The 27,198-nt window shown below is 48.9% G+C and overlaps 1 protein-coding gene across 7 annotated transcripts in view; it reads left to right on the top strand.

The window, feature by feature from the left end:
• The window catches only part of SZT2 (SZT2 subunit of KICSTOR complex), a 54,181-nt gene that overhangs the window by 10,288 nt on the left and 16,695 nt on the right, over nt 1–27,198 (top strand). For 2 of the 7 annotated variants that reach the window (XM_058842159.1, XM_058842161.1), the window contains exons 10-49: nt 2,381–2,612; nt 3,259–3,388; nt 4,618–4,760; nt 5,381–5,533; nt 5,884–5,998; nt 8,500–8,705; nt 9,079–9,303; nt 9,738–9,816; nt 10,144–10,241; nt 10,502–10,670; nt 11,164–11,278; nt 11,774–11,887; nt 12,373–12,573; nt 12,695–12,807; nt 13,335–13,476; nt 13,994–14,152; nt 14,766–14,970; nt 15,192–15,304; nt 15,749–16,007; nt 17,358–17,523; nt 17,608–17,700; nt 17,879–17,960; nt 18,093–18,374; nt 18,739–18,877; nt 19,111–19,227; nt 19,345–19,408; nt 19,768–19,953; nt 20,022–20,363; nt 20,491–20,680; nt 21,081–21,155; nt 21,330–21,468; nt 21,706–21,826; nt 22,068–22,197; nt 22,301–22,453; nt 22,565–22,667; nt 23,037–23,154; nt 23,381–23,492; nt 23,919–24,037; nt 24,504–24,668; nt 25,217–25,301. In XM_058842159.1, coding sequence (XP_058698142.1) covers nt 2,381–2,612; nt 3,259–3,388; nt 4,618–4,760; nt 5,381–5,533; nt 5,884–5,998; nt 8,500–8,705; nt 9,079–9,303; nt 9,738–9,816; nt 10,144–10,241; nt 10,502–10,670; nt 11,164–11,278; nt 11,774–11,887; nt 12,373–12,573; nt 12,695–12,807; nt 13,335–13,476; nt 13,994–14,152; nt 14,766–14,970; nt 15,192–15,304; nt 15,749–16,007; nt 17,358–17,523; nt 17,608–17,700; nt 17,879–17,960; nt 18,093–18,374; nt 18,739–18,877; nt 19,111–19,227; nt 19,345–19,408; nt 19,768–19,953; nt 20,022–20,363; nt 20,491–20,680; nt 21,081–21,155; nt 21,330–21,468; nt 21,706–21,826; nt 22,068–22,197; nt 22,301–22,453; nt 22,565–22,667; nt 23,037–23,154; nt 23,381–23,492; nt 23,919–24,037; nt 24,504–24,668; nt 25,217–25,301 — 5,952 coding nt within the window. The remainder of the gene's footprint in view (nt 1–2,380; nt 2,613–3,258; nt 3,389–4,617; nt 4,761–5,380; nt 5,534–5,883; nt 5,999–8,499; nt 8,706–9,078; nt 9,304–9,737; nt 9,817–10,143; nt 10,242–10,501; nt 10,671–11,163; nt 11,279–11,773; nt 11,888–12,372; nt 12,574–12,694; nt 12,808–13,334; nt 13,477–13,993; nt 14,153–14,765; nt 14,971–15,191; nt 15,305–15,748; nt 16,008–17,357; nt 17,524–17,607; nt 17,701–17,878; nt 17,961–18,092; nt 18,375–18,738; nt 18,878–19,110; nt 19,228–19,344; nt 19,409–19,767; nt 19,954–20,021; nt 20,364–20,490; nt 20,681–21,080; nt 21,156–21,329; nt 21,469–21,705; nt 21,827–22,067; nt 22,198–22,300; nt 22,454–22,564; nt 22,668–23,036; nt 23,155–23,380; nt 23,493–23,918; nt 24,038–24,503; nt 24,669–25,216; nt 25,302–27,198) is intronic. The other 5 variants (XM_058842160.1, XM_058842162.1, XM_058842163.1 and 2 more) reach the window with 5 other exon arrangements.

The following is a 27,198-nucleotide window of genomic DNA, read 5'->3' on the forward strand; positions in this document are numbered from 1 at the left end:
TTAAGGTGCCAGCTGGCTGTGAAGCAAGAGGAAAAAAGTGCAGTTGTGGACTTTGACACTGTCACCTTTCTCCTTCGCTTTACCAGAGACAAAATAGAATAAATGGCTAGTTTTGTGCTCAGAGTTGCTTGGAGAGGTTGTTTGTGATATTTATAAGTGCTCTGGTTATCCTCACTGTTTGATTTTTAAATATTTAGGTATTTAGGAGGCAGCTTGGTTAGCTCTGCATTAGGAATGCAGAAGTGCATGTGAAGGGGAAAGGGTTGGAAGGTATGGAAGGCAAGGAAGCTATGGGGTCATGGTGTGTAATGGAGCCCAGTTCTTTTACTTTCTGGGACATTGTCGGGGAATGTCCCTCTAACAAAAAAAAATAAAATTCTTACTGACCATTTTGTGTTGAGGGCAGCCTGGAGGACAGTTTTCAAAACATAATCTTCCTCTGTGAATCAGTCCAGCACCAAAACTGGCTAGGCACTAACTGAGCAGTGAGAATGTCTTCCTGATTCCTGTCACTAGAGAATAGCCAAAGTGAGCTTTCTGATAAAAACAGGGTTGGACTTTGTGAAGGAAATCAAAGTAGAAAAAATTTTATTAGCTATTAACTCAGGAACCAGAAAGAGATTGCTTTGTAGTAAAAAAACCTAAATATTCATTTAGATGTAGCTTCAAACTAAGTAAATATTTTGCCTGTGTTTTCAGTTTTGCTTGTGTGGGATCATAGGAGTGAATTAATCCAGGATGACTAATGGCAGCAGAGGTGGAAGACGGAAATATTTTCATTTATGACCTAAGTAAAAATGTAGGAATTTACTTATCTTGTTTGCTGTTGATGAAATAGAAAGGCTTGGTTATGAGAACCAAAATATTGTGCAGAAAGTGGTGGATGAGCCCTAAAGCAATGAGTGAGGTGACAGTATGAAATAAAAAGAGATGAATCTATAAATTCTTGTTTAGCCTCTGATAAACAAGACAATCTTCAGCGGAAACAACAGATGGTGCAGTCCTGGAAAGTGCATTTATAGTAACAGAAACCATCCATTGTAGAAAATATTAGTGACCTTAAATAAAATACTGCTAATCCCCCAGAGTAAGTACAGGTAAAATACAGTATACACTCTTGATCATCTTTGTTCAAGAAAGGTGAATTCTTAAGGTGCAGAAGGGTCTGGGTCTGTTAAGGGGAATGAATGTTCTGTCACAGTAACAGCTGAAACTGGGTAAGGATTTCTTAGTACTGCACACTCCATGTCAATGTTATGGAAATTAAATTTCTCAGAATAAAAGTAATCTAATCAAAAGAACAACCAATCATGAATTTGGCATGTACTCTGGAAAGTTTCTTCTGAACATTGATGGGGAAGAGTTCTTTGAGGGGGCTTCCCAGCAGGGACCATGAAAGCAAAAAATGGCTTTAAAGTGGAGCCTGTGAAGGGGATGGTATGATGTGCCTATGACAGCAGCAAATGCAACCCTGCAGGAAACAGCATCGAGGCTGATGATCTGTTCAGAAGGTTTCCAGCACATCCAATCACTTATCACACAAACCTGCAACTCTGGCAAACTGTAGAGCAGGCTGGACATAGAACAGATGATCAAGCAGTTGAAATGGCAGCATAGTCATGTGTTTCCCTGGGATGTTTCAGTACAAATACACGTGCACAGTCAGCAGGAGTGGGACAGTTCTCTGCTCTTTTGGCTCAGCGAGGCCTGCTGTCAGGTGTTTCTGTTAATCTTGTTAGACAGGCTCACTTAAAGGAAAAGGTAAAAATGTACAGTATGAAGAATAGGTGAATGTTCATTCTTAACATCTTAATTTTGGGAAGAGAAGGTAAACATGGTGAGAAGCTTTGAAGATTGAAATTCTAGATTGCATGAAATACAGTCTGTGTAGGATGACTAGAGAGTAATTCAAGAATTAGGCCTCATCTTCCAGGTTGTTTATGATCTGTGTCCATCAGATGCCTGTGTTTCTGCAATGGGATGGATTAACTCTGCAGTGTGGATGACAAAGCTTTATAGTTGAATGGCCCTGCTCACCTGTGCAAAAGAACAGTTTTCTTGGAAACAAAGATGAGGCTGTGAAGAAGGGAGCCCATTGCAAATGTCAGCAGCACCTCATCTGAGTTTCAGTTGCCTTCTGTAGCGTAGGTAGTATGTGTACACTTAAAGAACTGAGAACTCTTCACTAAGCGCTTCAGTGCAAGCAAAGCCTCCCTCAGTTGGAGAGGAGAGAGACTTCAGCTAAAGCAAACAGTTGTTAGATTACTTTGTTCCCCTCAGCAATCAAACAATCTCATGGTTCTCATGAATCCCTGGTCAGAGATAAAACTCAGATGTGTATGGAACAAGCACCTGAACTTGCTCTTCTGCTCCAATGCAGGTGGGTCTCAGCTGGAGGTGAAACTAGTGCTGCTTTGGAAGCATAACATGAGGATTGAGTACTTAGCTGTGACACCCTGGCCCCTGGACCCATCAAAACGCAGCACTTGGGTGGAAGTGACAATGGAGGGAAGCTATGACATTTTGCATGACATCAGTTGCACCATGAGGAAGCCTATCACCAGTCTGTACCGCACCACAGTCATCCGCCGCTTCTGGAACACCTTGCAGAGGTGAGCTGGACCATGCCCAGCAGTTTCCAGTGTTACCAAGTAATTCCTCCTTGGCATGCTAGGATGAGGGTTTTGCAGGTGGCCATCCCAACCCAGAGTTCAAAAGGAATATGCTCTGAGAAAGTGGCATGACTGATAACAAGTTTGATGTCTAGCCAAGGAAAACACTAAAACTGGTTTGTGATGTAGTTTGTAAGAATGCTTCAGAGTAATGGTATTGCTGCTCCTGAATCTGGATCTTGGGATGCAAACTTTACCTTTGACTGCCATCCCATGGAGGTCTTGTGTTCGCCTGTGCAGCTGTGCTGCATGGTCCCACTGGGAGCAGCAAACACATCACACTTGTCTCTGGGGCTGAAGTGCTTGTGGGTCACTGTTTCCTGGCCAGGGTGACTGTTGCTCCCAGCTATTCCACAGATTCCTCTTCTAGCACTTCATTTCCAACTCTGATCATCCTCTGTATGTATGAGGGTTCTACACTGGAGTCCCTTTAACACACACTTTGCACTTGGATATGGAATGGTAGCATTCCCCGTAAAGCTCTGTTGGTGTAGAAGGGAGTGCTGTGTGTGCAAGCCCTGCACTGACTGGGGCAGCAAGGGGGAAGAGCGTGGGCTTTTGTGGCTAACTGCCTCTTCTTTTCCAGCATCAACCAAACAGATCAGATGTTGGTACATCTGCAGTCTTTTGACACAGTCCCAGAGCACTTTACCATTCCTGAGAGCACCAAGAATGGGGTGCCCCTCTTCTACATCCCCCCAGGCTCCACCACTCCGGTATGTTCCCTCTCTCTCTGATTAACATGGGACAAAGACAGGTTGTCTCCCCTGCCTGTTCTTGTACTCAGGCTTCATCTCTTGCTCATCTTGTCTTCATCTTATCCTGCTCAGAGAGGTCAGGTATGGTGCAGTGAACATCCCATGCCATACGTTTTTTCCTCTGAGACATCACCCCATGTCTTAATTCTTGCAGCTACACCTCTAATCCCAGCAGCAAGTCTCCTGAGTGTGCTGTGAAACCTTCTCCTGTAGTGCTGGGATGCATGAGACTGATGGGAAGGGTGACACGCTTGCTTTTGCTGTGCTTTTTCAGTAGATGCCCCATAGGCATGGAGTTGCTGCTGGCAGTGCAACCAGTGCCCTGGAGTCATAGCTCAGTACTGTCAGGTGAAGATACAAAATGTGCTGAATAGTTGTTTAATAGGCTCATTGCTCTGAGCACTCATGTGGAAGGTGCAAGAGAGATACTTTTCATCTGCACAGCAGAAACTAAACAAAATATGAGCTAATAGTTTCCACTGCAAAATTCAAACTCATTGAAACTCACTACGCAGAAGAACCAGCATATTACCTGTTCCCTGCTACCAATGTCCTTGGCATAGATGGAAGAGGACTAGCAGATCTTAAAGCTAGGGGAGCTTTAAGTTCAGAGAACTATCCCTTTTATTTTATTGTTTAGGCTCTTCTTTAGCTTTGCCTAGTACATTTGCCCTGTATAGGGCTATGTATCCCACAGTATATCTGGAACATCTCATCTTATGGCTAACCACCACTGTATTTCAATGATAGCAGAGTTGCTGTAGTTAGTGGAATCAGTGTCATGATACAAACCTTTTAGGTTGCCCAATGCCACCCATTCTGGCACCCTATTTACCTGAGCACTTTCAGTTGAGTAATCTCACTGTTTAATTACTTTGCTGACACAAACCATATATCCCCCTCTCAATCAGAAGGCACACCATTACATATGCCATCTTTTTCATGGTTGATTTACTTGATGCTAAGTAGTTAAATTCCTAATTAACTTGACATTTCAGGAACCTAATTTATTTTTGCTTATGCTGTACTGCCTGTTTCAATGTGAACACACTTACTCTGTTCAGAGGAAATTACCCAAAGCCAGGGATGTGGCCTTCTTGGCCCACAAAAGCTCAGTTGCTAGAGAAAGTCTTGCTCTCTCTGGGTGGAGAACTTCCATGCTGAATATTGTCCTATCATTTTCTCAGGTATTATCTCTGCAGCACAGTGGGTCTGACTCAAGCCATTCCCAGTTTGCCTCCTACTGGAAGCCTATCCTTTCCATGGATGCCAACTTCTGGCAGAGGTGGCTGCACATGCATCGTATCGTCATCCTTCTGGAGCATGACACGTATGTAATGGACAGGGCTGAGCTCATGTGCACACTGTGGGCCAACCTGGGAAAGCAGCATGTCCAGTTCAGTCTGGCTGAGGACTTGCAGCCCTTCTGCAGCTGCCTATGGCCAAGGGAAGGGTCTTACTAGTGGGGCCCGATGGATGCTAAAGGTGTTTTAATCTGAGGAGGACAGTAGGGAAGTCATCTTTGGGTGGGAGGATAAATTGTTTCTCAAGTCCCTCTTGAGTTTTGATTTCCTGATGGCAGGGGTTGTGGGACCATTCACTTGGGAGCTAACCCACATGTTTTTGTTTGCTGCTGGAAAATGTCTTTCTCAAAAGCATTGCTTTCCTGAGACTGGTCCTAGTTGCAGAGTAATGTGAATAATAGTCATATGTTGCATGGAGGGAGACAGGATACAAGGGATGTGCTCTCTGCAGTGTGGAAATTCCAGTGCACTCAGGAGTGTGGCCTCCCCAGTGCTTGGTTAGAGGAGGTGCTTATTTGTTGGCTTCTGTGGAGGAAAAAAGGCTGATAGACCAGTCAGAGTAGGATGGATGTCGCAAAGGCTCTGTGGGTTTTGGGGGAAGAAGAGAAACTGCAGCTCTGAAATGACTTTCTGGCCCATCCTGCAGGCCTGTGCCCAAGCACCTGCACACGCCAGGCAACAATGGCCGCTACAGCACCATCCAGTGCCGCATCTCCCACTCAGCACTCACCTCCCTGCTGCGGGACTGGAGCAGCTTCGTGCTGGTGGAGGGCTACTCCTACGTCAAGCTGATCCATGGGTGAGTGGCTCTGAAGCAGTGCTGTGTGGGGAATTGGGTGTGTGGCCAAACCAAGGGTCTGGTTAGGTCAGTGTGCGGCTATGGGCCCAAAGCAGATGTTTACAGGAGAGGATGAGAGCTAGACAAGGGGGTATGAAATCCTGCAGTTCCTGAACTGTTCCATTGTGTTCCAGGTGCAGCCTGGAGGGACAGGGAGGCCAGCTGGAGGGTTTCTGCATGCTAGAACTGATATGTGTTACTGTGAAATTGTGTGAGCTGTTGGCTCTGTGGAGCAGACCTCTGCTTGGTTTGGCATGTCAGAGCAGCAAGATCCATGCCATTTCAGCCTTGTCCTAATTCCTCCTCCATAGGTCTGAGGATCTTACCCCTTCCTCGTTCTATGTGGTACGAATCATCTCCAAGGCTCCCTGCATGGTTCTCCGGCTAGGGTTCCCCATTGGCACACCTGCACAGGCCAGGAACAAGGTGAGAGCTGGCTGGCTGCTTCGTGGGGTAGGAGCTGAGCAAGAAGTTCTGAATGTGGAAATGGTGCGTAGCTCACAGGCAACACTGTTGGCAGCTACCCTCTAATAAGTAACTACTATGTTAAGGCTTAGATGGGTTTGAATCTACTGTAACAGAAAGGGTCATTTGAGACAAACTTTCTTTGTTAAGTCTATGAAAAATCTAAACCCAAAGACTCGAACATCAATAGAATAGCTGGTCACATGTTTTTTTTCCCACTGCTTAATTCAATTGAGGGGCTTGAAATGACTCAAAGGTTATCTAGTCTATCCTTCTGACCAAAGCACAATCAATACCATCTGTAAAGAACAGCAGGTACTTGTTTGACTCATCTGTAAAGACTTCTGTGATAGATGTACTACACGTTCCCTGGGCTATCTCTTCCAGTACATGTATATTGAATCTATTGGGCAGGGAGGAATTTAATAGTTAAAATGCAAACAATGCCCCACATAAGCAGTACAGGCAGAGAAAAAAAATTAGTACCTAGGAAATGTTTTCAGGATAAAAGTCTGTCAGAGAGACTTTTAATAACCTTTTTGTATCAAAAGAAATGAGTTGTCCTAGTCAGATGCAGAGGATGGAGTTACTGCATGGACTGATTCTGCAGTTATAATGGCTGAGACAAGTCTAAGTGTTCCTAGGTAAACATGGGAAAGATGCCCTGCTGTTAAACTGTGTGAACTTTTTAATATAAACAAGAAGTTTATCATTAAATCTAGGTCTTTTATCTTCATGAAAGAAAACTTTGGTTTGTCTAGCTTTGCTTTAGTGTTAGAGACTAGTCTGAGGAGAAGGTAACAAACATGGGAAGGAGATAATGAACCCAGATAATACTAAATGTTCTGGAACTCTGGCAGATCTACCCTTTCATGACCTTAGGGGATCCAGGACTTAGGTGCTGGTTGCTGGGTCAATATGTGGGCTCGGTAATGCCAAGTGACAGGTTTTTTGAAGGAGTTACCTCTGGTAGGTGCAAATTAATATCTCTTTCATGAAGAAGGTGTGAGACAGGCACCATACCCTGCAGCTGTGGGCAAGCTCCAGATCATGGCAGCAGGAATAATATGTAGGTCATAAATTTTATCATCCACAATATTTTTTTTGCCTGCTGTAGAGCTGATTAACTACTCAGTGTGGAGTATGGCAGTAAACTTAGCCTGCTTTGTCTGAGGGAAAGGGGTTTTGTGCTGAGCAGTTCAAATTTCCAATGCTGAAGGGAGGAAAAGCACCTTGTACAGTCAACTTTCAGAAAGCTTTTTCATAAGACTTTGTGTAGGGCACAACTGTAGGAATGTGGTGTTGTAAAACAGAAACTGCCTTGGGGAACAAAGCAAGGAAATTGAAAAAGTGCTGTTTCTTCACAGCAGAAGCTGTTTGTGATTTTCCCAATCTTTTTTCTAGTCAAAGGGTAGGGAATTCATTTGCGGAAATGTAACGTACTGAGCTGAGGAAATGTGCAGGTGGCACAAAGCTATTTCAACCTCTCTGCTTTGGTGACACCTAAGCAGCACAGTGGTGGCTGGAAGCCAATATGGATAACTGCAAAACAGTGGGATTTGGGAACTTAAACACCATTAGTGATTCTGTGACATCAATATTAAACCATGAAGGGGACCCAAGTGGCAGCACAGTGCAGGAAAGCTCTGGTTTAACATTTGGGTTTGGGGACATTCCTTTCCTTGAAAAAGACATAGTAATGATGGGAAAAGTTACTGAAATAATTAGTGTTGAGGAAGATGGAGAGCTGCTGTTCTGTTTGCCTACAATGGTAATAAAAATTGAAAAAAGTTGAACAAAGATCATGAAAAGAAACCTAACATAGAAATTTCAAAGAAAACACTGGGCTATTGTGGGAATCAGATGGTGGTGTGGGTAGAACTATATTCAGAGCTACTAAAAGCTAAAAAGAGTAATCAGGAAGTTGTTGTGAAAGTATCTTGAAGAAAATTAACCTAAAAAATAACCCAGGCTCCTGAAACCTTTTGCCATAGAGATTTGACAAGTGAACATGATAGTGAGAGAATACATAAGACAGAGCCAGACTGTTCCCACAGCTGATTTGGACTAGTTTACATTTACTGTAGGCTGAGGAGAGGAGGAGGGAAGAATGAGGGTGGGTGCTTGGACTGCTTCTGTGGAGGAGCTGGCATGCAATTAATTTGTTTTTCATTTGAGTTTTGAAAGGCAACTTCTTCAGCCTTGAAATAGTCTTTGGGTTTTTTTTAACCTTGTTTTTGCTTTTAAAAATACTTAAAATAGGGACCAAAGAGCCTTGTGTCATCTTGATCTTGGTCTTGCTAGTGCCTCAGAAGTAAAATGACCTTTAACTCCTGCTTTTCTGTGTATTCAAGGAGTGTTCTGTTCTTTTTGGTCAAGCTCTTGTTCTAGACACTTATTTTGAGTAGTTTATGTCTCCAGACAAAGTTGATCATGTTTACCTTTTGCTTTCGCCATGACAGATAGTGGAAGAACTACGGGACCGAATCTTGCAGCTGCGCTTTCCCCACAGGGTCCAGAGCAAGGAGGCAACTCCAAAAGCAAAGAGGAAAATGTTGGGCAGTAGTTCTCCCTCCAAGTCCCCACCTGTGGCTGGGGCCCAGTCAGCCCTCTCAGACAGACCCTGCCTTGTTGTGCTGCACAAACCGTTGGAGAAGCTGCTTATCAGGTAGTGATGGAGTCCCAGACTGTCAGCACAGCCCCCTTGCCCTGCAGAGTGGGAAAGAGGAAGATCTGTGGATGGTGCTGTCAGTTTTAATGAGAGTGCTGTGAATGAAATGTGTTGTTGGGATGGGTTCAGGTTGCGTGGCTGTGAGTTACAGCAGGGATTATTGGTGCACAGACAAATTTGTCACTCCTAATGAAATATAATGTAAAAGTAAATTTAGTTACTGCTGTCTGAGCAGGATCCTGTGCTGGGCCAGCCACATTCTGCTGCTGGAAGACTCTGTCCTGGGCCCAGCAAGTGGGTCCAGACAGCTCTGACCCTAAACAGGAAAAAAATGGATTTTTTCCACGTCAGCATGCCACACCTCTCCTAGGTATGAGAAGCTGCCTTCTGACTATCGAGCCCCCTTCATTCTCAACCTGGAGCATCCCCCTGTGTCTGGTCCCCTCACCATGGTGGCCAATCGCACTGCCTCTTCCACCCTGGCTTCGCTGTCCCGCTACTTCTATCACCAGCGCTGGATCTGGAGTGTCCAGTCGGGGCTCGCACCGGCTGTGCCCATCACTGCTGTGGCCCAGCTCCTTTCCACACTCACAGAGTAAGTTGCACACCTGACAGGGGTTCTCTCTCCAAGCTGCTCCTGGGGATATGGGGAAAGCAAGGTCAACCTTGCTTATTATATATATGAGGCCTTATTGTAGGTGACAGCTAAAGCTGCTGTGCAGAGGGTTTTGGTCTGGTACACAGCTTCTAGGGCCACTTGGGTCAGTGCTTTACCCAGTTCTGCAGCTGTAGTTGGAGAAACTGAGAGAAAATGTCCTGGAAAACATACAAAAGGGCAAGAGGTGTTCTTGTGCCTGGAGTGTGCTGATCTTCACACAGGCTGTTCTGGCAGTGTCATATCTCCCCACTCTCTGTGTGCAGCTTCCTGTCTTGGGGAAGGATGATGTTTTGGGGTGAACTGTACAGTCATTTAAAGCTTAAAGTAGGCGTGGAGAAGTTCTGCAGGTCTGACTTTTTCTCTGTTGGAAGGGTTCGTCTGTCAGAGGGTTTCCACTTTGCATCCAGCGGGGATGGGATTATCAACATGGTGCTGGAGCTGCCCATACAGGTGAGCCTGAGTGCTGTCCTCTTGTGGACACAGTCCCTCATTGCTGGTTCTGGGGCGGATTCACTCTCCTGTGATAGGATTTATCATCTGCTTCTAGCACACACCGTTGACATGTATAGGGAGAAAGTAAAGCAGTTTGTGGGTTGGGCATTTTTCTGCCTTCATCTGCATTTAGAGAGCTGCTTTGTGGCAGGGTTGTGCTGTGCTGGAGGAGTTCTTGGGTTTGGGACAGGCTTCCTCTTTCTACCACTGCTAGTGGAGCTGGGTGATGGGGCTGTGCTGTGTAAGGGAGTACTGGGTAGGGCTCATGCAGTGTCTCCCCTCCAGATTGATGGCTCAAGTGAGAGCAGCAGTGACAGGGAGAAGCACACCTGTGTCGTCCAATACATCCTCTTCCCACCCCACTCTACCTCCACCAAGGACAGGTGAGGCTGCTGTTCGGCTCCCAGGGAGGGTTGGCAGTGGAGTCACAGCTCCAGACTTGCCTTTGCAGTCAGTGTGGGTAGGAGGGAGACCTCCACCGTCTAGTACAGATAGCCAGTTGTCATGGACTGACCACCAGGTCGCTGGGGCTTCGCCTGCCAATCTCGGGTTCCTGTGGCTCCTCTCACAGCTCTGAGAAGAGCTGCAGTGGGCTGCTGGCTCTGTGCCACCTCACAGGACTTTGCTTTTGACTTCCCTCCAGCTTTTCCACAGATGATGACAATGATACAGAGGTAGAGGCCATTGAAGTGGACACAGAACTGAACCTGGTCACTGAGTGCTGGGTAGAGCCACAGAGTGGCCATGTCCACAGTACAGCTGAGAACTGGAAGCACCTCCATGGCTTGCCCTACCAGAAAATACCTAAAGCGGTGAGTCCCTAAAAGGAAAGGGGCATGGACTCTTTTGTGGAGGGAAAAGGGTTCAATGCAAGTGCACCACAAAACTGCAGGTAAATATTGAGGGCCAGAATAGATGGGAATGCTAGTCACAGAAGAGTCTGAGATTTCTAAAAGAGGAACTGGCCACTGGCCATTGAAAGTTTCTTGATTGCGGTGTAGTTGAGGCAATGCTTCTTTGGGATAGCTGCGAAAATAGAAATTATTTTGTGAAGAGTCATTCTACTGGAGGGAAGCAAGCTGGACCAGAGCAGGGACTGTAGGTTTGCTACCAGCACTCCTCCTGAGCAAGGTGGAAACAGGCTAAAGGGCTGGTGGAGAAGGAGGGAGCAATGAGTGAGAATAGGGCAACTCAGGGCACAGGATTATAGGTGTTTGCTCTCCCTCCTTGCTTTTAGACCCTTTTCTTCTGCATTTGTGGGTAATAGTTCTGCTTCATAAACTGAGCCATAACTGCTTACTGCAGCTCTACCCCCGGGACCTTGCATGCATCGCCACCATGCTGACCTTCGAATACATCAGCCAGTTGTGCCAGAACAAGGAGTGGGTCTGCCCTCCTTCAGATACCAAAGCTGCTGAAGGTGAGTCTACCATCTATGTCCTAGCAAGCTTGATGGAGCAGAGAAGAAGCTAGGTCTTGAATGTCTCAGGACCCATAGACGGCAAAACAAGTATTTTCACAACTTTGTAGACTTTGATGGTTGTGGGTCACTTTGTTGCACTTAAGTTGACAGAGAAATGGCTTCATGCTGGGAAGGCCAAAAAAGCCTTGAGACTTTTCTGCCTAGGCTGGAGAGGTGACAAGGTGACCTTGCTTGAGTGGCAGGGTTGGGGTTGGTGCAGGTGACCTTTCCAACATCACTCATTCCGTAATTGTGTGAGAGGAGCTGACTTCAGGAGCAGATGGAAAATGAGCTCATCTCTTCAGTGATAGGCCTGGTATGCCTAGGCAAGTTGTTTTATAGAAGTTATAAAGGATGTTAAAGAAAAGCTCCTCTGTTCTGTTTCAAGTCACAGTTCCTAGAGTAGTTTGTGGAATTCTTGTTTTCTGGTGGTCCTGTTCACCTCTGTTGTAGATCCAGACATGGGGCCTGGCTTTCGAGTGCATGAGATCCCATTCCAGTTCAACCTCATGAAGCTCTTGCCCAGGTGCCAGCAGGTTGAAATGTTCTTCCTAATGCTGACAAAAGGTAGGTGCCTCTTCACCACCTGCCTTCCCTTGTCCTCTCTCCATGCCTGTGGACAGCCTGCTCTAAGTGCTTGTCTCCTGGGGCAGCAGCATGTGGGCACTGCCATGCCTCTTTGAGTAGCTCAGTGCTGTTCTTCCCAGTTCTGCAGGCTGTCCAGCTATATTGCTGCCTTTTCTGGGATAATTTGTAAAAGCTGCTTTTGAAATCATTAAACCTAGGTAGCAGCTTTGTGGTGGTGGTTTCTTATGTGAATCCCCAGCATCTCCACAACTGTTAGAATAGCAGGGTGGGTTAGGGCAGGGTAACTAAAGATGCCAAAAACTCCAGAGCCTCCTCAGTACTCTCCCAGTCAGTCTTGCAGAGATGCTGGGGAAGTTCCTGGCTATGTGGAAGTGTTTCTTTGCAAAGGGCTGTCTCCTGGGGTTGTGGACAGGTGGTGGCTATGGATATGCTATCTCTGAAGGTGCCATGGTTCTATTTTGAAGCAGAGAATGAGGAGGTGACCAAGGACTCTTCGTTTGTGCCCAATGAAATGCTACTAAACCTCTTCCATGGCTGCCTTCAGCATGACCTCAGTGACCGGGAGATCCCCATGGCTGATGCTGATCACGTGGCTTTCATGGAGCAGGTTCTGCAACGGGATCGTGATGGCCATCAACCCCCCTTCACACTCCCTGTGATCAGAGGTAAGGACCAGGAGTGTGGCAGTAGTGACACCAGGAGCAGTGAGGTTTCTCAGGAGCCTTTCTTTTAAGCCTCATCCTCAGCTGGGGTTTCTCAGATTGGTTTATCTGTGCTCCATTTCAGAAGAAACCCTAAAAGCTTCTGGGACCCTGGAGCAGCAGGATGCTTCTGCATCCTATCATCTTGTTGGCAGTAATGGCACCAGGGATATGACTGGCTCCACAAGTACTCTGCAGGTACTGCTGTGCTGCTGTCCTTCTCCTGAGACCCCTCAGAAACCAAGGCAGCAGCTGTTTAAGAGCAGGAGAGTTAAAAGGGCTGAGAAAGATTGAAAGGCAGTTGTTTTTGCCCACCTTTGGCAGCAGTTTAGGCTGTATCCTGTGGCTGAAGTCAAGCAGGAATCTGCAAGGTGTATGGATAGTTGCATTTGCTATGGGCCAAGCCTATTACAGCAGCACTGGTAACTGTGCTTCAGATTGCTCTGAAACCATGGGCAGTCACTGCCTAGAGATCAGAATCGGCCCCAGCAATGCTGACTAAGCATGTTCTGGCTATTGTGCTGTACTTCCTGGAGCTAGGCTGCTCCCAGAATGGTAACTTCTAGAGCCAGGCTGCTCTGAGAATATGCAGAGGTGACCAGGGTGTTTTCAGCACTGTGCCAACCAGCAGGCCTGGAAGAGCTTGCTATGTGTGGTTGCTGCTTGCCTCAAGGTGGGCCTGTGCCGTATGCCATGAGTTTATCCAACTTCTGCTCTTCCACCAGAGCCTTGGCAACACAGAGCTGCCTGAGGATGATGTGACACTGAGTGACACGATGGGGACCTTTCCCCCTCAATGGCGATGTTATGCCAAGCTGGTCAACCCGCAGCATGTGTTCCTGACCTTCCTGCCAGCCACCTTCTCAGGTGAGGGGGTCTGCTGTGGGGGGAAAGTGGAGGCAGCAGTCCTATGCACCTCCTCAGGGAAACAGAAAAACCAGAATTGGCTCTTGTAGGGTGGAGAGAAAATTGAACAGCAGAGTTCATGCATGGTCTTTTTGTACCACACGGCCAGATTAGTATAGTGCCAAGTGTTGAATGTCCTGCTCTACTTCTCAGGGTGTGGTGCTGCCCACATAGGGTTTTCAGGTGGGGTATGTGGTGTTGAGTTGTTTGCCAGCTGTAGCCGTTTGGACTGTTTTCCCAGTGGGGTTGTTAATGAATGGATTAAGGAGATTGCTAATGGGATGGTCAGAGAGTCCCTGCTTCTGGGCATTGACACTAGTCTGGCTTTTACTGAGCCACTGGTGGAGGCTGCTAGGCTCAGGAGAAGCTGCTTCTGCACACAAAGAGGTAGCAGGAAATCTGATCTCTTGGGAATGTAGATCGAAGGGTTAAGCTGTTCTCACTGGACAAAGAATGATTTTATTTTCTTTTCCTCCAGATGTACAGAAGCTGATGGCTTGTGGGTTGGACAAATCTCCAAAAGATGAGAGTCGATTTGCAGAAGATACCATGGGATCTATCTGTGCAGAGCGAGTCAGGGCTGAAGAGGGGGATGCTGCAGTGCCATTACCAACCCTCAGCATAACGCCAGCCCATGGTACCAGCAGCACCTTGTTAAAGTATTGGTATTCTTGAGCATACTGTTGAGCAGCTTAAAGCAGGAGGAATAACTGCCTGCTGCAGCCTGGCAGCTTCTGCCTGGCAGTCAGCAGAGTCGGGACAAGAGGCCCAGTGATGTTCATGGGGGCATGAAGGAGTGTGAGTTGGGTGCCTCTGGCCTAAGGTTGGTTCCTTGTGGGCAAGGAGGTTGCAGGTAGATAGAAGGTACTAGGAATGGCAGTAGTGGGCTGCACTGGAAAATCAGTGACTGGTTTCATGATCCAGACTGGCACTGTCAGCACCAGATTGTCTTAGGGACAGGTCTTGAGGTATATGGGATTTGATTGCACAGCCCCTAGGGCAGATCAACTAAGCTTGCAGTGAAGATGAAGGGTTGTGCTGCTGCAGGAGGTGGTGATGAGCAGTCATGGCTGTAAAGGGGATTGAGGTGGCCAAAACACTGGGCTGAGTGGTTGGGTGCTGGGTGAGGATGAGTGGTGAGAAGCTAGAAAAGCCAGTATCTAACTGGTGCTTCTGTGAGAGCTGTGATGTCTCAGACCAAGAACAAGGAACCATCAGAGGCCTTTACCATAGAATTGTTTCTTTTGCAGAAGTGAGCCAGGAGCCTGGGGAGCAGAGTGGCCCCTCCCGGAGAGACGTGCACATCTCCTTCTGCCGCCAGAACTCACAGTCTGAGCTGGGCGAGTGCCGCCGATTTCGCTGCCCCATTTACATCTACAGCTGCTCTCTGGAGCTGCTACGAGAGCAGCTCGTCAGCCCACGGGCACACCGTCCTCCTCGGGACATCTTTTTCAGGTAATACCAACCATACTTGGTACCTAGACAAAAAACAGAGGAGTTTCCTTGACAAGAGGCTGGCTCTAGCCCTGTCTGCTTGGCTTGGTTTGGCCTGGCTTCTCTGCCTGGTAGCAGCCACTGCCTGTGCATGCCCTAGGCTCTGCTTTATTGGCACCAGAGCAATTTACAGTCTAAAATGCGTTTTGTTGGTACTAAAGGCTGTGGTTCCTCTTTTCCAGGTCCCAGTCTCTGGAGCGTCCTCCAGCTGCTGCTTGGCTGGACCACAAGCACAAGGAGTTGGTGACTTACTGCACGCTGCTGCAGGAGCACTCCCACCAGTGCTATGTGAAAGGTGAGCAGCAGCACATGGGACCTGTGGCAGGGTTGGGGCTGGATCTTCTTCTAAGAAAGCAATGACTCATTTTCCTTGTGGTCTTACTCCAAGCAAAGGGAGGAGCTGTGGGACTGATGTACCACCAGGTGGGATTTAAAGATACCTCTGTGCATTCCCTATGGGCCTTAAAGAGGCTGTTCCCAAATCTGTGAAGTGCTGTGAAGGAGCATCCCTTCTTTGATGCCTTCCTCTCACCTTCAGGGTGACAGATGCCATGGGCACTCTGGTGTCACCCAAGCCCAGGATAACATGCAGCATTAGGTGCCATGTCTCCCAGCAGCAGCACTGACTCCAGCTCTGTGCTGGGACTTGGTGAAGATCCACATGTGGCCACTGCCTGACTCCCACAGCCTCACATCCTTGAGATGCCATGGGATGCTCAAGCACTGTGTTTATCACTAGGGCTGTTCAAGACCCTTCAGCAGTCACACAGCATCAGCTCCCAGGACCTGCTTACTGCCATGGACTACTGTGAGGAGCTGCTCCAGGAGATTGATATCACCAACTTCCTGCTGACGGTGTGCAGCCATGTCCGCTCGTTCCGAGAGAGCCATCAACATTTCCATACACACTCCAAGGCAGCCAGCTTCCAAGTGGGCAGCATAGAGCAGGAAGAGGAGCAGAGCTCTAGGGAACGAGGTGTCTTGGTCTCTGAGTCAAGGTAGGGACCCAGCTCAGTCTTGCTTCTGTTCTTAGCATCACACCAGGATAAATCTTTTTTTCAGGCATCTTGTAGTGCCTGCTAGAAGGAATGCTGTAGGGCAGAGTCTAACAGCCACACAGAAGAGCAGATACTTACAGTGATATCCACCTTGTACGGTGTCCACCAGGACCCTCTATTTTTTGCAGTCTCTGGTGACATCCATCCTTCCCTTCTCTTGTAGTCTTGGCTCATTACTGTCCCATCTGGCCTGAGCTGGAGGGCAGTCTGTCTGCAAGCCTGCAAGACTTGTTTCTGGAGAAATTATGCATCTCCTGCTGCTTGACTCATTTGAGCTTGCTGTTGACTCTGGTGTAAATGACAACTTTGTTATCATTTTCTAATGAACAAAGTGTCACTTTTTTTAATTAAAGCTGTGGAAAAAATGCACAAGAGAAACACCAAGGCAGAACTGAAATATGCTAAACTTCTGTCCTATTCCTCAGGGTATTTATGAGGTTTGTATCTTCTCTGAAAACTTAAGGGGGAAAGAAGTTCCGTGCCTTAGTGTCTGTCAAAGAAACACTTAAGTCCTCTGCACGGTTCCTTTATGTGAATTCACTAGCATTTATTTGGAATCTCCAATGCTATGTCCCCTTATACTGTAATTCATAGAGCTGAGACTGTGATTTTGAAGAGTGGTCAATGTTTAAAAAGTCAGTTGACTTCAAATGCTACTTTCCCCAAGAAAAACTGGCAACATTTTTTTGTTTATACAATATTATGAAACACCTATCTGAATGCAAGTTGCGTAAACTTTTACTGAAGAGTATATAGCTTGTGATACATTGCACCCAGATCTGCCACCTGAATCACTAATTTGAGTACCAGGGGAGTGCTTTGACCAGTCAGTATCCCACTCCCCAGATGGCTTTGACTGAGTTTTAGGGACTAATTCTGTCATGGAGCTGCTGAGTGAACATGGGCCTGAGCTTTGCTGCCCAGACACTGGGGTGCTGGTGTGGTGATACTTGCTGTGAGGTACCCTGAGCTGGCTGCTGGTAGTTCAGGTTGCTGCAGGCCTGTCCCTGTGGTGTGTGTCTCTGTTTCCCAGGCAGGGTGTGTAGTGTGGTGTACAGACATGGCAATGTGATCAGCATGGTTAAACTAGCTCAGGCCTGGCTTCAGACAGCAGGAGCCCTTATCCGGGCACATGTGTGGCTGCTGGGCTATGGAGTTGTGGGTGTTCGGATTGTGTTGACACAGATGAGGTTTGGGGAGCTGGGAGGTGGGATGCTGGCAGGATGGATAACACATAAAACTTGTCTTGTTTCTCAATCTGCCTGTCTGACCTGTCCACAATCCTGTCAGTGCTGAAATGGAAGACTACAGTGAGCAGGACTCCCATAACATTGCCAGTCCCACAGAGGAGCCAAAGAGCAGTGTGGGCACCAGCTGCTGTTCAGAATTTCCCCTCTCACTGCTGGAAATTGGACAGCCCTGCCAGGCACACCCAGACTTGCACAAAATTATCCAGGTGAGGAATGTGCAAGCTTGACCCGGCTTCAACAGGAGGGTGTAGAGTAGGCTGTCCGCTTCATACTTGGGATTTCTCTTTTAGGAAAAATTTCTGGAAATTGGAAGTTTACATTTCAAGCCAGTGCCATCAAATCCTCACTATTTCTTCTACTGCCCACCATCAGCCAAGAAAGAGGTAGGCATGGGGATGTCCTGGAAGGCACCTGATCCTTGTGAAGTAGCTCTTCTTGGTGTCAAATCTGGAGTTGGGGCTGGCAGACCCATGGGTAGATTTAGTCCCTGGAGTTCCCATCAACAACCTGATGTATTGCCTGGAAGGGTTTTAGTATATGCTCTTTCTTTCTCCATCTCAGGAAGAGGCATCTCGGGATCAGACAGACAGGAAAGGCAGTGAGGACATGGAGGGATCAGAGGCAGAAATGGCAGCTGAAGAAGGTAAAGTTTGCTTGCTCTGTCTTGGAAAAGAAAATGTCTGTCCATGTGGTGATGCCTTTCAGAGCTGGGTGTGTCTGGTCAAGTCTCTGGAGATGTGGACCTGTTTTGCTGACAGGGAACCTGTATCCACAGGAGCTGTGTCTGGATGCTGCATTGCCACAGAGAGTGACCCAGAGCTGGAGGTGGAGTACCGTGAGAAGCTGGAGCACGAGTTCCCAGACACAGATTCCCTCTCAGACTCCAACACAGTGAACCAGGATGATGACTCCTTCAGCGTGCTGGGAGGGGACTCGCTCAACGAGCAGGAGTTCCTGGAGCAGGAGATGCCCCCGCTCTTTGTGCACCTGACCTGCTCAGTGAAGCTGCGTAGCCAGCACAGCTCCATGCCCGTGCAGTCCCTGCCAACTTGTCTAGGTAAGAGCAATTCTTGCTGGGAGGTTAAATGGCAGTAGTGCTTCTGTCAGGCTCCTGCTGGGTGAGCAGCCCCTGGAACAAACATGCTGTGTCTTAAACAGCAATCTCCCTGGACCAGCCTTCCCTGTAAACCCCCAGGGTTTGCCGTCATCAGACAAGGGCTGTTTCACCAGGTCTCCCACTTGCTGTGGGATTGGTCATGGAAGGTTGAAAGGATCATGGAAGATGATGGTGGCCTTCTTGAGCCTGTCCAGGTGTGTGTGACAGCCACCTTCTGCAGTCTCTGTACTTGCCACCAGGCTGGGTATGTGTGTAAGCAGAGATGTTTGTTGCTTGAGTCCCTTGGTTTGTGATCTCTCCTCAGGGGAAGTTCTGGGCTGCCTGGAAAGCTGCCAGGGCTTGAACACCATTGACTTGGGGGACCTCTGTGTGACCCTGGACATCTTTGTGTTGACACTGCCCCTGGAGATAGAAGTTGTGAACACAGACATCCTCCACAACAGGTAGGTGGAAAGAGGCCCAGTCACCCACCCCCTGCCTGCCCTAGCCAGACAGACATTCTTGTCTCATCGCCATGTACAGAGACTTACGATTCTTCTTGCAGAGCCTGTCACAGCCTTGAGAAAAGTAAAATATTTCCTAGATAGGCTCACCTTCTATAGAGATCCCTTTTCTGCTCTGTGTCTGTTTATCTTCTCTGGCTCCAGCACTCAGGTTGCTCTCTCTCCTGTGACAGATGCACCTCGGAGAGCAGTGTGTCCTTCACACGCTCTCCAGGGCAGCCGTCCTCTTTCCGCTCGGATGAGGATATCATGCACAACCTGGAACGTCTCCCGTCCACCGGAGATGAGAGGTATGGCACTGCAGGTGTAGCAAGCCCCTCACCGCTTCCTTTTACTGCCTGGGAGCTGCACTGTCGTAGCTGCATGAATGAGAAGGACTGGTTGATGCTTTGTCTCCTCTCTCCTAGGCACCCTGCTCTTTCCAACCTCCCTGGAGTGCACAGACAGGCTATAGAAGCCACTATGAATGAGGTAAGCCGGATTTGCCTCCCTTCTTCCAGCTAGAGCACACAACTGCTGTTCCAGACTTCCTAGCCTGCTCCAAGCTGCAACCTGTCAGCTGAACTGACTGTTTGGCTTTACTGGTGTCACAAAGGCTATTAGCCTTGTGGTTCCCAAAAGTGTGGGGTTACCGTGAGAAAATTCTTGCTGCAGTTGGGGTGGGCTAGGCAGAACTGTTTTCTGAAGGCCTTTTCTTAGGTACATTAAGGAGATGAGGGATGTGGGTGATGAGAGAGACTGCCTTCATCCAGTTGGGGCTTGGTAAGAATTGGGGCAGGTTTGCAAATGCAAGTCACCTGGATGTTGCTCTGTGTCCTTGCTCTGCTCAGATTCGCTGGCTCCTGGATGATGAGATTGTGTCAGCGCTGCGTCACTCACAAGTCATCAGCACCTCCATCCTGCACAGGGTGGCCACCCACATCTATAACTCCAAGGGCCGGCCCAGCTGCCACAGCGAGGTGGTGCTGCTCCAGTTTGTCTTTGGGCCTGAGCACTCTCTGGAGAAGTTCAAGGAGGTAAAGAGAAAGCCCTGAGGCAGCATCATGCTTTGCTAGCAGGATGCTTATTCTTCTCTGTGTTGCAGGAGTTCAGAAGAATGGCTCTGCCAGGCTACATGCTGAATGCAGAAGGCAACGACTACCACTACATCTCCATCAGCCGCCTGCACTCCAGGAGGGCTGCTCCAGACCCTTCAGGGACACCCTGCTTGCAGCAGCCAGCTGGAGAGGGCACCAGGACAGGCCTGGGCCAGGCAGGCCAGGAGGGGAGCAGTGAAACAGAGGCAGAAGGCTCTGAGCTGTTACACCACACAAGCTGTGTCCTCCCAGAAACAGGCAGGGGTCTCTGGGAGTGGCCAGAGAGTGAGACACGCATTGTACCGGACACAGGAAACCCTGCAGCTGGAGTCAGCCACACACAGAATGAGGTGAGAAACACTGAGCAATCTGTTGGTGAGAAGGTGGGGGACGCTGGTAACAGAATGTAGAAGGATGATGGGATTTTTTTTCAGTGCCTGTTTTTCTGGTCATTTTTGTGACCTTGGCTTTATGCAGGCTCCAGGAGATATGCTGAGACTCGATCAAAGCAGAGCAGCAGGCCAGGACTCCATAGAGGAGGCAGTTCCAGAGACAACCATACAGTCATTGCCATCATCATCCTCTGAGAAGGGAAACAGTGAGAAGTCACCATTGGTGACACCATCTGCAGCAAGCCTGTCTGAGTCTGTAACACCAGGCAGGGAAGGTAGGAGCTGCCGTGTGGGCAGGATGTACCTCAACATCAGAAACTTTTAAGGGGAGAGCTCAGTTCTGGCTGTAACATACATAATATAACTGCTACTCCTGTTCCCATCCCTAAATACCTCCATTGGTACCCTGGACTTTAGTCTCTTCCTTGCTAGGGTGCTGGTAATTCAGTGCTTGACAGTACCCAAGATACTGGGCTGTGCTGCTGCACTGATATCCCTAATGACCTCCAGTTCCTGGTGACTTCAGTAATGGCTGTGAGAGCCCCATTCCCCAGCACTGCCTCCAGTGGCCAGCACAGCCCGATTGTCCTGTGGCATGATGTTTCTCCAGCAGGTGGGGAATTGTGATGGGGCTTAGCAAGTACTTTCATGGTCAAACCCTTCTCCTCTTTGCAGGCTCCAGCAGGCAGCGTCCCAGCCGAGTGCAGAGCCTTGTGTCAAGCCAGGGCAGCATGGACTCAGATCACCTGGGTGAGTCTGGCAGGGCTGGGGGATGACAACGTGTGGTGGCACTGATAGTGACACACTGCGGGGTCTGTGTGCCTGGGCTGGGCTGAGCCCTGAGGGCAGGGTTTGTGAGTGGCTGCCCTGCCCAGGGAGGAGGTGTTTTGCCAAGCATAGGACTGAAGTGAGGATACATTGCAGGTTATGATGGGGGAAGCAGTGACTCAGAGTATGAAGAGGCGTTAATGAGTGACCAGGAACCCAGGTGTCCCCTTATGCCGGATTTCTGGCTCATCATAAAAATCCATCAGGACCGAGTGGAAGTCTATTACCACACACGGTAAGGAGGGTCCCCTGTCTGACCACTGCCTCTCTGCACTGTGACCTTGTTGCCACTCACTCATCTCTGGACAGGATCTCCTCCCTGCCCAGTGTGAGTGGGAAGTTTCAGGAGTAGATTGGTGCTCTGTAAGGGGAAAACTGCCATCCTTTCCCACTGTGTTCCTGCTCCCAGCACCCAGTGATGGGCACTGTCCAGGTGCCCTGCTAACACCCCATCCTCCCTTTCTTCATAAAGCAGCCTGAGTGTGGAGAAGGCAGCATCAGCAGAGGCAGAAGAGGAGCAGCCAGGGGAGTGCCAGAGTCTCAACCAGGTGGTGGTGAAGAAGATCAGTGAAATCTGCAGGGTTGTCAATCAGGTAATAAATCTTAAGAGGGTACTAACAGAGCTGCCAGTGATTAGATGGCTTAGATGAGAAGGGACCTCTGGAGGTTGGCTAGTCTGGTCTCAGCTCAGAGGAAGGCCTGGGGAGCCAGTTCAGCTGGTGGAGTCCCAGTTTGGGGGTCATAGGAAAAGGGACTCAGTCTGGCCCTAAACACTTCTTGCTGTCTTCTGTGGCTGTGCAAGCAACAGAACCAATCTTTCCTCATCCTTTGCAGCGCTTGCTACTGCAGGACCTGCATGACAGCCACATATGCAACTCATTACTGGTGGCAGAAAGTGAGGAGGACATCTGGAAAAGTGAAACACCCTATACTTCATACAGGCAGCGTGTGATGCCCACGGATGGTATGGATATTCCCCTGGCTATGCCTCAGCTGCAGTGCTACACACATGCCTAAGATGTTAACTTCCCTGCTGTGGCCCCAGCTATATCATATGTTCTTTACAGATTACTCTGTAGAGGAGAGCTACCAGCCCCGGGACTACCTGGCTGCCACCATGCAGTTCATGCCAGGGCACTTTGCTTGTGAGGTGGTGTGGAGCACTCTCATCCATGTGCATTCACGCCTCAAGATGGGCCCCAACATGGGGGTCTCACGAGGTACGTACAGCCCAGGTTCCCTCCCTTTTGGCGTGTCTGGAGTCCAGCTGCTGGCTGGATTGGCACTCCAGAGAAGGATATGTGATTGCTAATGTCCCACATCGCCCACAGCTATCCAGGCACTTCGCTCGGTGCTCAATGCCTTCTCTGTGGTGAACAGGAAGAATATGTTTGTCTACCAGGAACGTGCCACTAAATCTGTTTTCTACCTCCGGTAAGAAGCCAGTGTTACTTGTTGGCCTTGCTACATGTGTTAGACCGAGAGCTCCTTGGGACAGAAAGTCTCTGCCCAGCCTCAGGGACCATGTTGTGACCCAAGCAGCAAATATCTGATTTCTGATGAGTCAGTCACATCAAGCCAGGTCCATCCTGCTGTCCCTGTGCTAAGCCTTTAAATAGGAGGAGAAATTATGGCTTTTTTGAGGCAGCTAGAGAACAGCTTTTCCACAAATTCCATATTCTAAGGACTAGTCCCCACAGGGGACTAGTGCACAGGGGAGGGCAGGGAAGATGTGGATCTTCTGTAGATGGACAATGGGAATCCTTGGGGATGGAGGCTGACATGTCTTTCTCTTGTATTCAGGCTGACTGAAACCACCCACAGTGGGAAGGTGTGGGAAGCAGAGAGCAGCCTTAGTGCATCATCTCGCTCACTGGCACTGACACGCAGCCAGGAGCCCATTTACACTGAGGATCTAATGGTGAGTCTGCTGCTCTCTGCAACTGGACATGGGTGCTCTTGGTCACAGGAGTGGAGGGAACACAGTAGTTCCTGCAACCTGGATTTTTTGTGGGGTAAAACACTGTGGATGTGTGGAGTGGGGCAGCAGTGGGTGGTGATTGCCTGACCTTGCTGGCAACCTGGGACAATGATGGATCTAGAACTCATATGAAACTACTTCCACATGGCTGTTTTTGTTTTTCCAGGGTTCTCGATCCTCTCTGGACACTGCCTCATGCCGTAGTGTTGACTCTGCCCGCCCTGTGGGACAGATAGACAGGCACATCCAGCTGATGGTCCATGGTGTTGCCCCAGCAGGTATATGTTATAGCAGCTGGCTGCAGAACTGTGCTGATGTAAGGCAGAAAAACAAAGCTCTGCTCCCTGCCCTCTTTGCTTGAAGAAAGAGGAATCTCTCTCCTGAGCAAACAGCTCTCCCTTAGCCCAGAGCTGCTCTCTGTTCTGTGTGGGTGAAAATACAAGGAAAGGATCCATAGCCCACAATGGAACCTCCTGCAGACCCTGTGCAGGAGTTCATTTGTCTTTGCCTACTGCACCAGCAGTCTTTTGTGATCATAGACCCATAGAAAAATATGTCTGAAAAAACTGATGGTGGGGAAAGTCAAATTCCCTGTGGGAAGTGAGTGTGAGGATGGTACATCCTGACCAGGGAGGGAGAGGTGGCTGTAGTCATTCATACTGGATGGGGTGAAAAAGCTGCTTGTACCTCTGCTCACTTGTCAGGGCCTGAGATCACAGATGAGCTGGTGAAAGTGCTGCGCAGGCGCCTGGATGAGGCCACTCTGGATATCATCACTGTCATGCTGGTGCGGAACTGCAAGCTGACCCCAGCAGATGTAGAGGTACCTCACTGGCTAATCTGTTCTCTTCATCCCAGAGCACTTTCCTACATTTTTACCTGTCTCTGCCCCAAGGAAGACCAGGGCAGTTTGCTACATCCTGTTCCCTGCTGCAGTGCTTGGTCAGGCTAGCATTCACCAAGGTATTATATACTGTGTGGGTGCCAGGGTAGCTGGGAGATTCCCTCTGCTGGGTTTGTAGCATGGCAGGACTTCCCTGTGCCCTCCTTCCCACACTTTGGAATGAATGTGTGCCCAAATCTTGGGACTCTCCTGGGCAGGGCCAGGAGTTGGACTTTGATCCTTGTGGATCCCATCTATTTCAGGATATTCTATGATCTGTCTCAGGGTCCTGCCCACCATACTTCCCCCTTTGCAGAGCCAATTGGTGTCATTTTTATCAGTATTAGAGCCCTAGGGCAGGGCAGCCTGCTAGTCCCAGCTGGGTTTTAAAGCCTCCTGTGTGCAGTTTATCCAGCCCCCCGGGACGCCGCCCACAGAGGTCCTGCAGTTCTCCCTGCCGCCCTCAGCCCTGCCCTGGCTGCACGCCGTGGCCTATTACCTGCGCCAGAACCTGCTCATCTTCCTCCACACCCCCAAGTACACCGACAGCAACGTGGAGCACCACTTCAAGGTGAGGAGGGCTGGGGTTGGGACAGCAGTCTGCTCAGCTTCTAGCTGCTGCTGGGGACATTTGTTGGGGCAGCTCAGACAGCACATTGCCAGCTGTGTCACAGAGGGTTAGGGAGAAACTGACACTAACTCCTGAGGCCTGGAAGAGTTTTACAGGACTGAGCACATCCTGATTAGCCCAGACAGGCCATGCTTTCATGACAGGCAGTTGCTGTGAAAAAGCAGCAACCACAAAGCTCATGCCCACTGTCATCTCCAAGGGGCATGGGAGAAGATCCCCTTTCAAAGCTGAATTTGGCTCCTTGCATGGCTCCCTCAGATCTAAGGACTGAAACATCAGGGTTAATAAAAATTTGGGAGCAGCTACCCACCACTTAGCATGGCCATAGTAAAGACAGAGGGTGAGAGCAGATATGTAGAACCACAGTGTTTGAGTAGGTATGGATTTGATTCTATAGGTTTGGGGATGAGCCCTGCATATACAAAAGCCTTTTTCCAGTTAAGGCAAGTTCTCTAATCTTTGTCAGTATTCTTCCTTGTTCTCCTTAGCACTACTTCAACCACAATGGGAGCATCCCTGACCAGGATCTCTATTTGTACAACAAGCCAGGTGGCCAAGGCACTGGTGGAAAAGGTATTGTGCTCAATTCTTCTGAAACAGTATATAGAGCTGTGTGTTGGGGAGGTGTTTCCCATGCTGGAGAGCTATGAGTGACTGAGGAGGGCCAGTGCTGGGGGAGTGTGTTCCTCTGTGGCTGGAAGGTGGGTAAGGTGTGTGCCTGAGGGACTGCACACCTCTGCATGTGTGGTGGAGCAAAGTAAGGCCTCCCACAGAGACACTTGCTAAGCTTGACCTATTGCTGCAGGAAGCAGCTCTAGACACATCAGGACCTCAGAGTGGGGCACAGGGGCTGCATGGGGCTGGAGGTGGGAGCAGTTGTGGCAGAAGCCTTGCTGCAGAGGGAAATCTGGATGTGTGTAGCTGAGCGTGGGCTGTGTGGGCAGTGTCCTTGCTTTTTTCTCTAGACTGCTGGAAAAGGGATTGGATAGGGCCCACGCTGCAGCAGGTTGTCATGTCATGTTTTGTCCAGGCAGTGTGGTCTGTCACCTGGCCATTGTGTGTCTTGTGCCCCTCATGCTCTGTTTGAATGTTCTTCTGTTATGTAGGTACCATGTCGGACCTTGTGCAGCACCTCTTTCCACTCTCTCATTTCCAAGGTAGCACCCGTAGCTCCAAGTGTTACTCCATCTCCTTTTCCCATGCAGCTCTCTGGTCCCAGCTGTTCTTGTTTTCCTTGTGTTGTGGCTTCAGCTCTGACTCCTCTGTGTGTTTGTGTGTGTGTGTCCATTCAGCTGAGCCCTGTTTATTGCTGGCTGGATAAATGAGCAAACAGGACTTGTTGCCCTGAGATGGCAGCTCAGTGATTCCCAGCTGCTGAGGGTCTGTGTGCTGCCCCGTTAGCTTGCAAGCAGTGAACTCTAAGGTCCTGCATCTTTTTTCCCACAGGTGCAAACAGGCTTCTCTTCCCTGAGGAAGACAGGAGTCCTGATGTTTCAAATGTCATTGATACCGCAGGGTGTAGCATCATCACTCTCCCAGTGGCTGTGCCCTGGTGTGGGGTGTTCCCTTGCTTAGCAAAGGGCTGGAGTGGCCAGGCTGGAGTGGCCAGGCACTGGGCATTAGATGTGTGCTTTGTTTTTCAGTGAGCCTGGGTCAGAGGGGGCTCAGAGCCCCCCACAGATGGGAGATAACAGTTCTCTAGTTACCCCACCTCCAGTGCACCAGGCAGTAAGACCCTTGGTAGCTTTTGCTGATGTACTTCATTCGATAGCTCCAGAACTCAGATTTTGAGTTTCTTAGCTTATTAGTTTATTTAATCCATGATTTAATGGTTCGATTTCAGCTTCTTTATGCTCCTGGAAGCCTTGTTCCCTGTGACATGGAGGAGAGCCTTTCTGCTCATTGGGCAGGCTGCTGACCTGGCCTGCTTGAATTGTGGTTGGTTGTTCTCGTGTCCTCAGCTCAGACAGACTGAAGCAGAGCAGAGGTACAAGAATGGATGTGAAAGGGAAATTCACTAGAGGCAGAAGGGGCTGAGTGTGGGAATTTATCCAGGAGAAGAAAAGGGGAATGGGCTATAATTACCACATGATCATTCAGCTATTTTGGTGGGCCTGGGGCCAACTGCCAAGCCAGACTGCTGAGGAGTTTGTACCCTTTACTGTTTAAGAAAGTCTGGTTGGTAGAGCTCATAATCACTGTCCTGTGGGGCAGACTTCCTGCTCTTGGTGCCTCTGTATTGACACCCATGTCTTGGAGAGCTGCCCTGCTGCAGCAGGAGGCTCTGTGGGGGTTGCTCATAGGTGTAGTGTCCTTTCCTCAGTGTGGGTGCACATGAGCTGCCCTCTGACTGAAATGCCTACCTCTCTCCTTTGTGAGTATCTCTCTCCATCCCAGTGCACTCTCCCTGCTATGTCTTGGAGGAAAGATTGCTGTAGAGCTTATGCTTCACAAGGAATGATGGAGACTG

This window comes from Poecile atricapillus, chromosome 7 (assembly GCF_030490865.1).
Source record: "Poecile atricapillus isolate bPoeAtr1 chromosome 7, bPoeAtr1.hap1, whole genome shotgun sequence".
Classification (NCBI taxonomy): Eukaryota; Metazoa; Chordata; class Aves; order Passeriformes; family Paridae; genus Poecile; species Poecile atricapillus.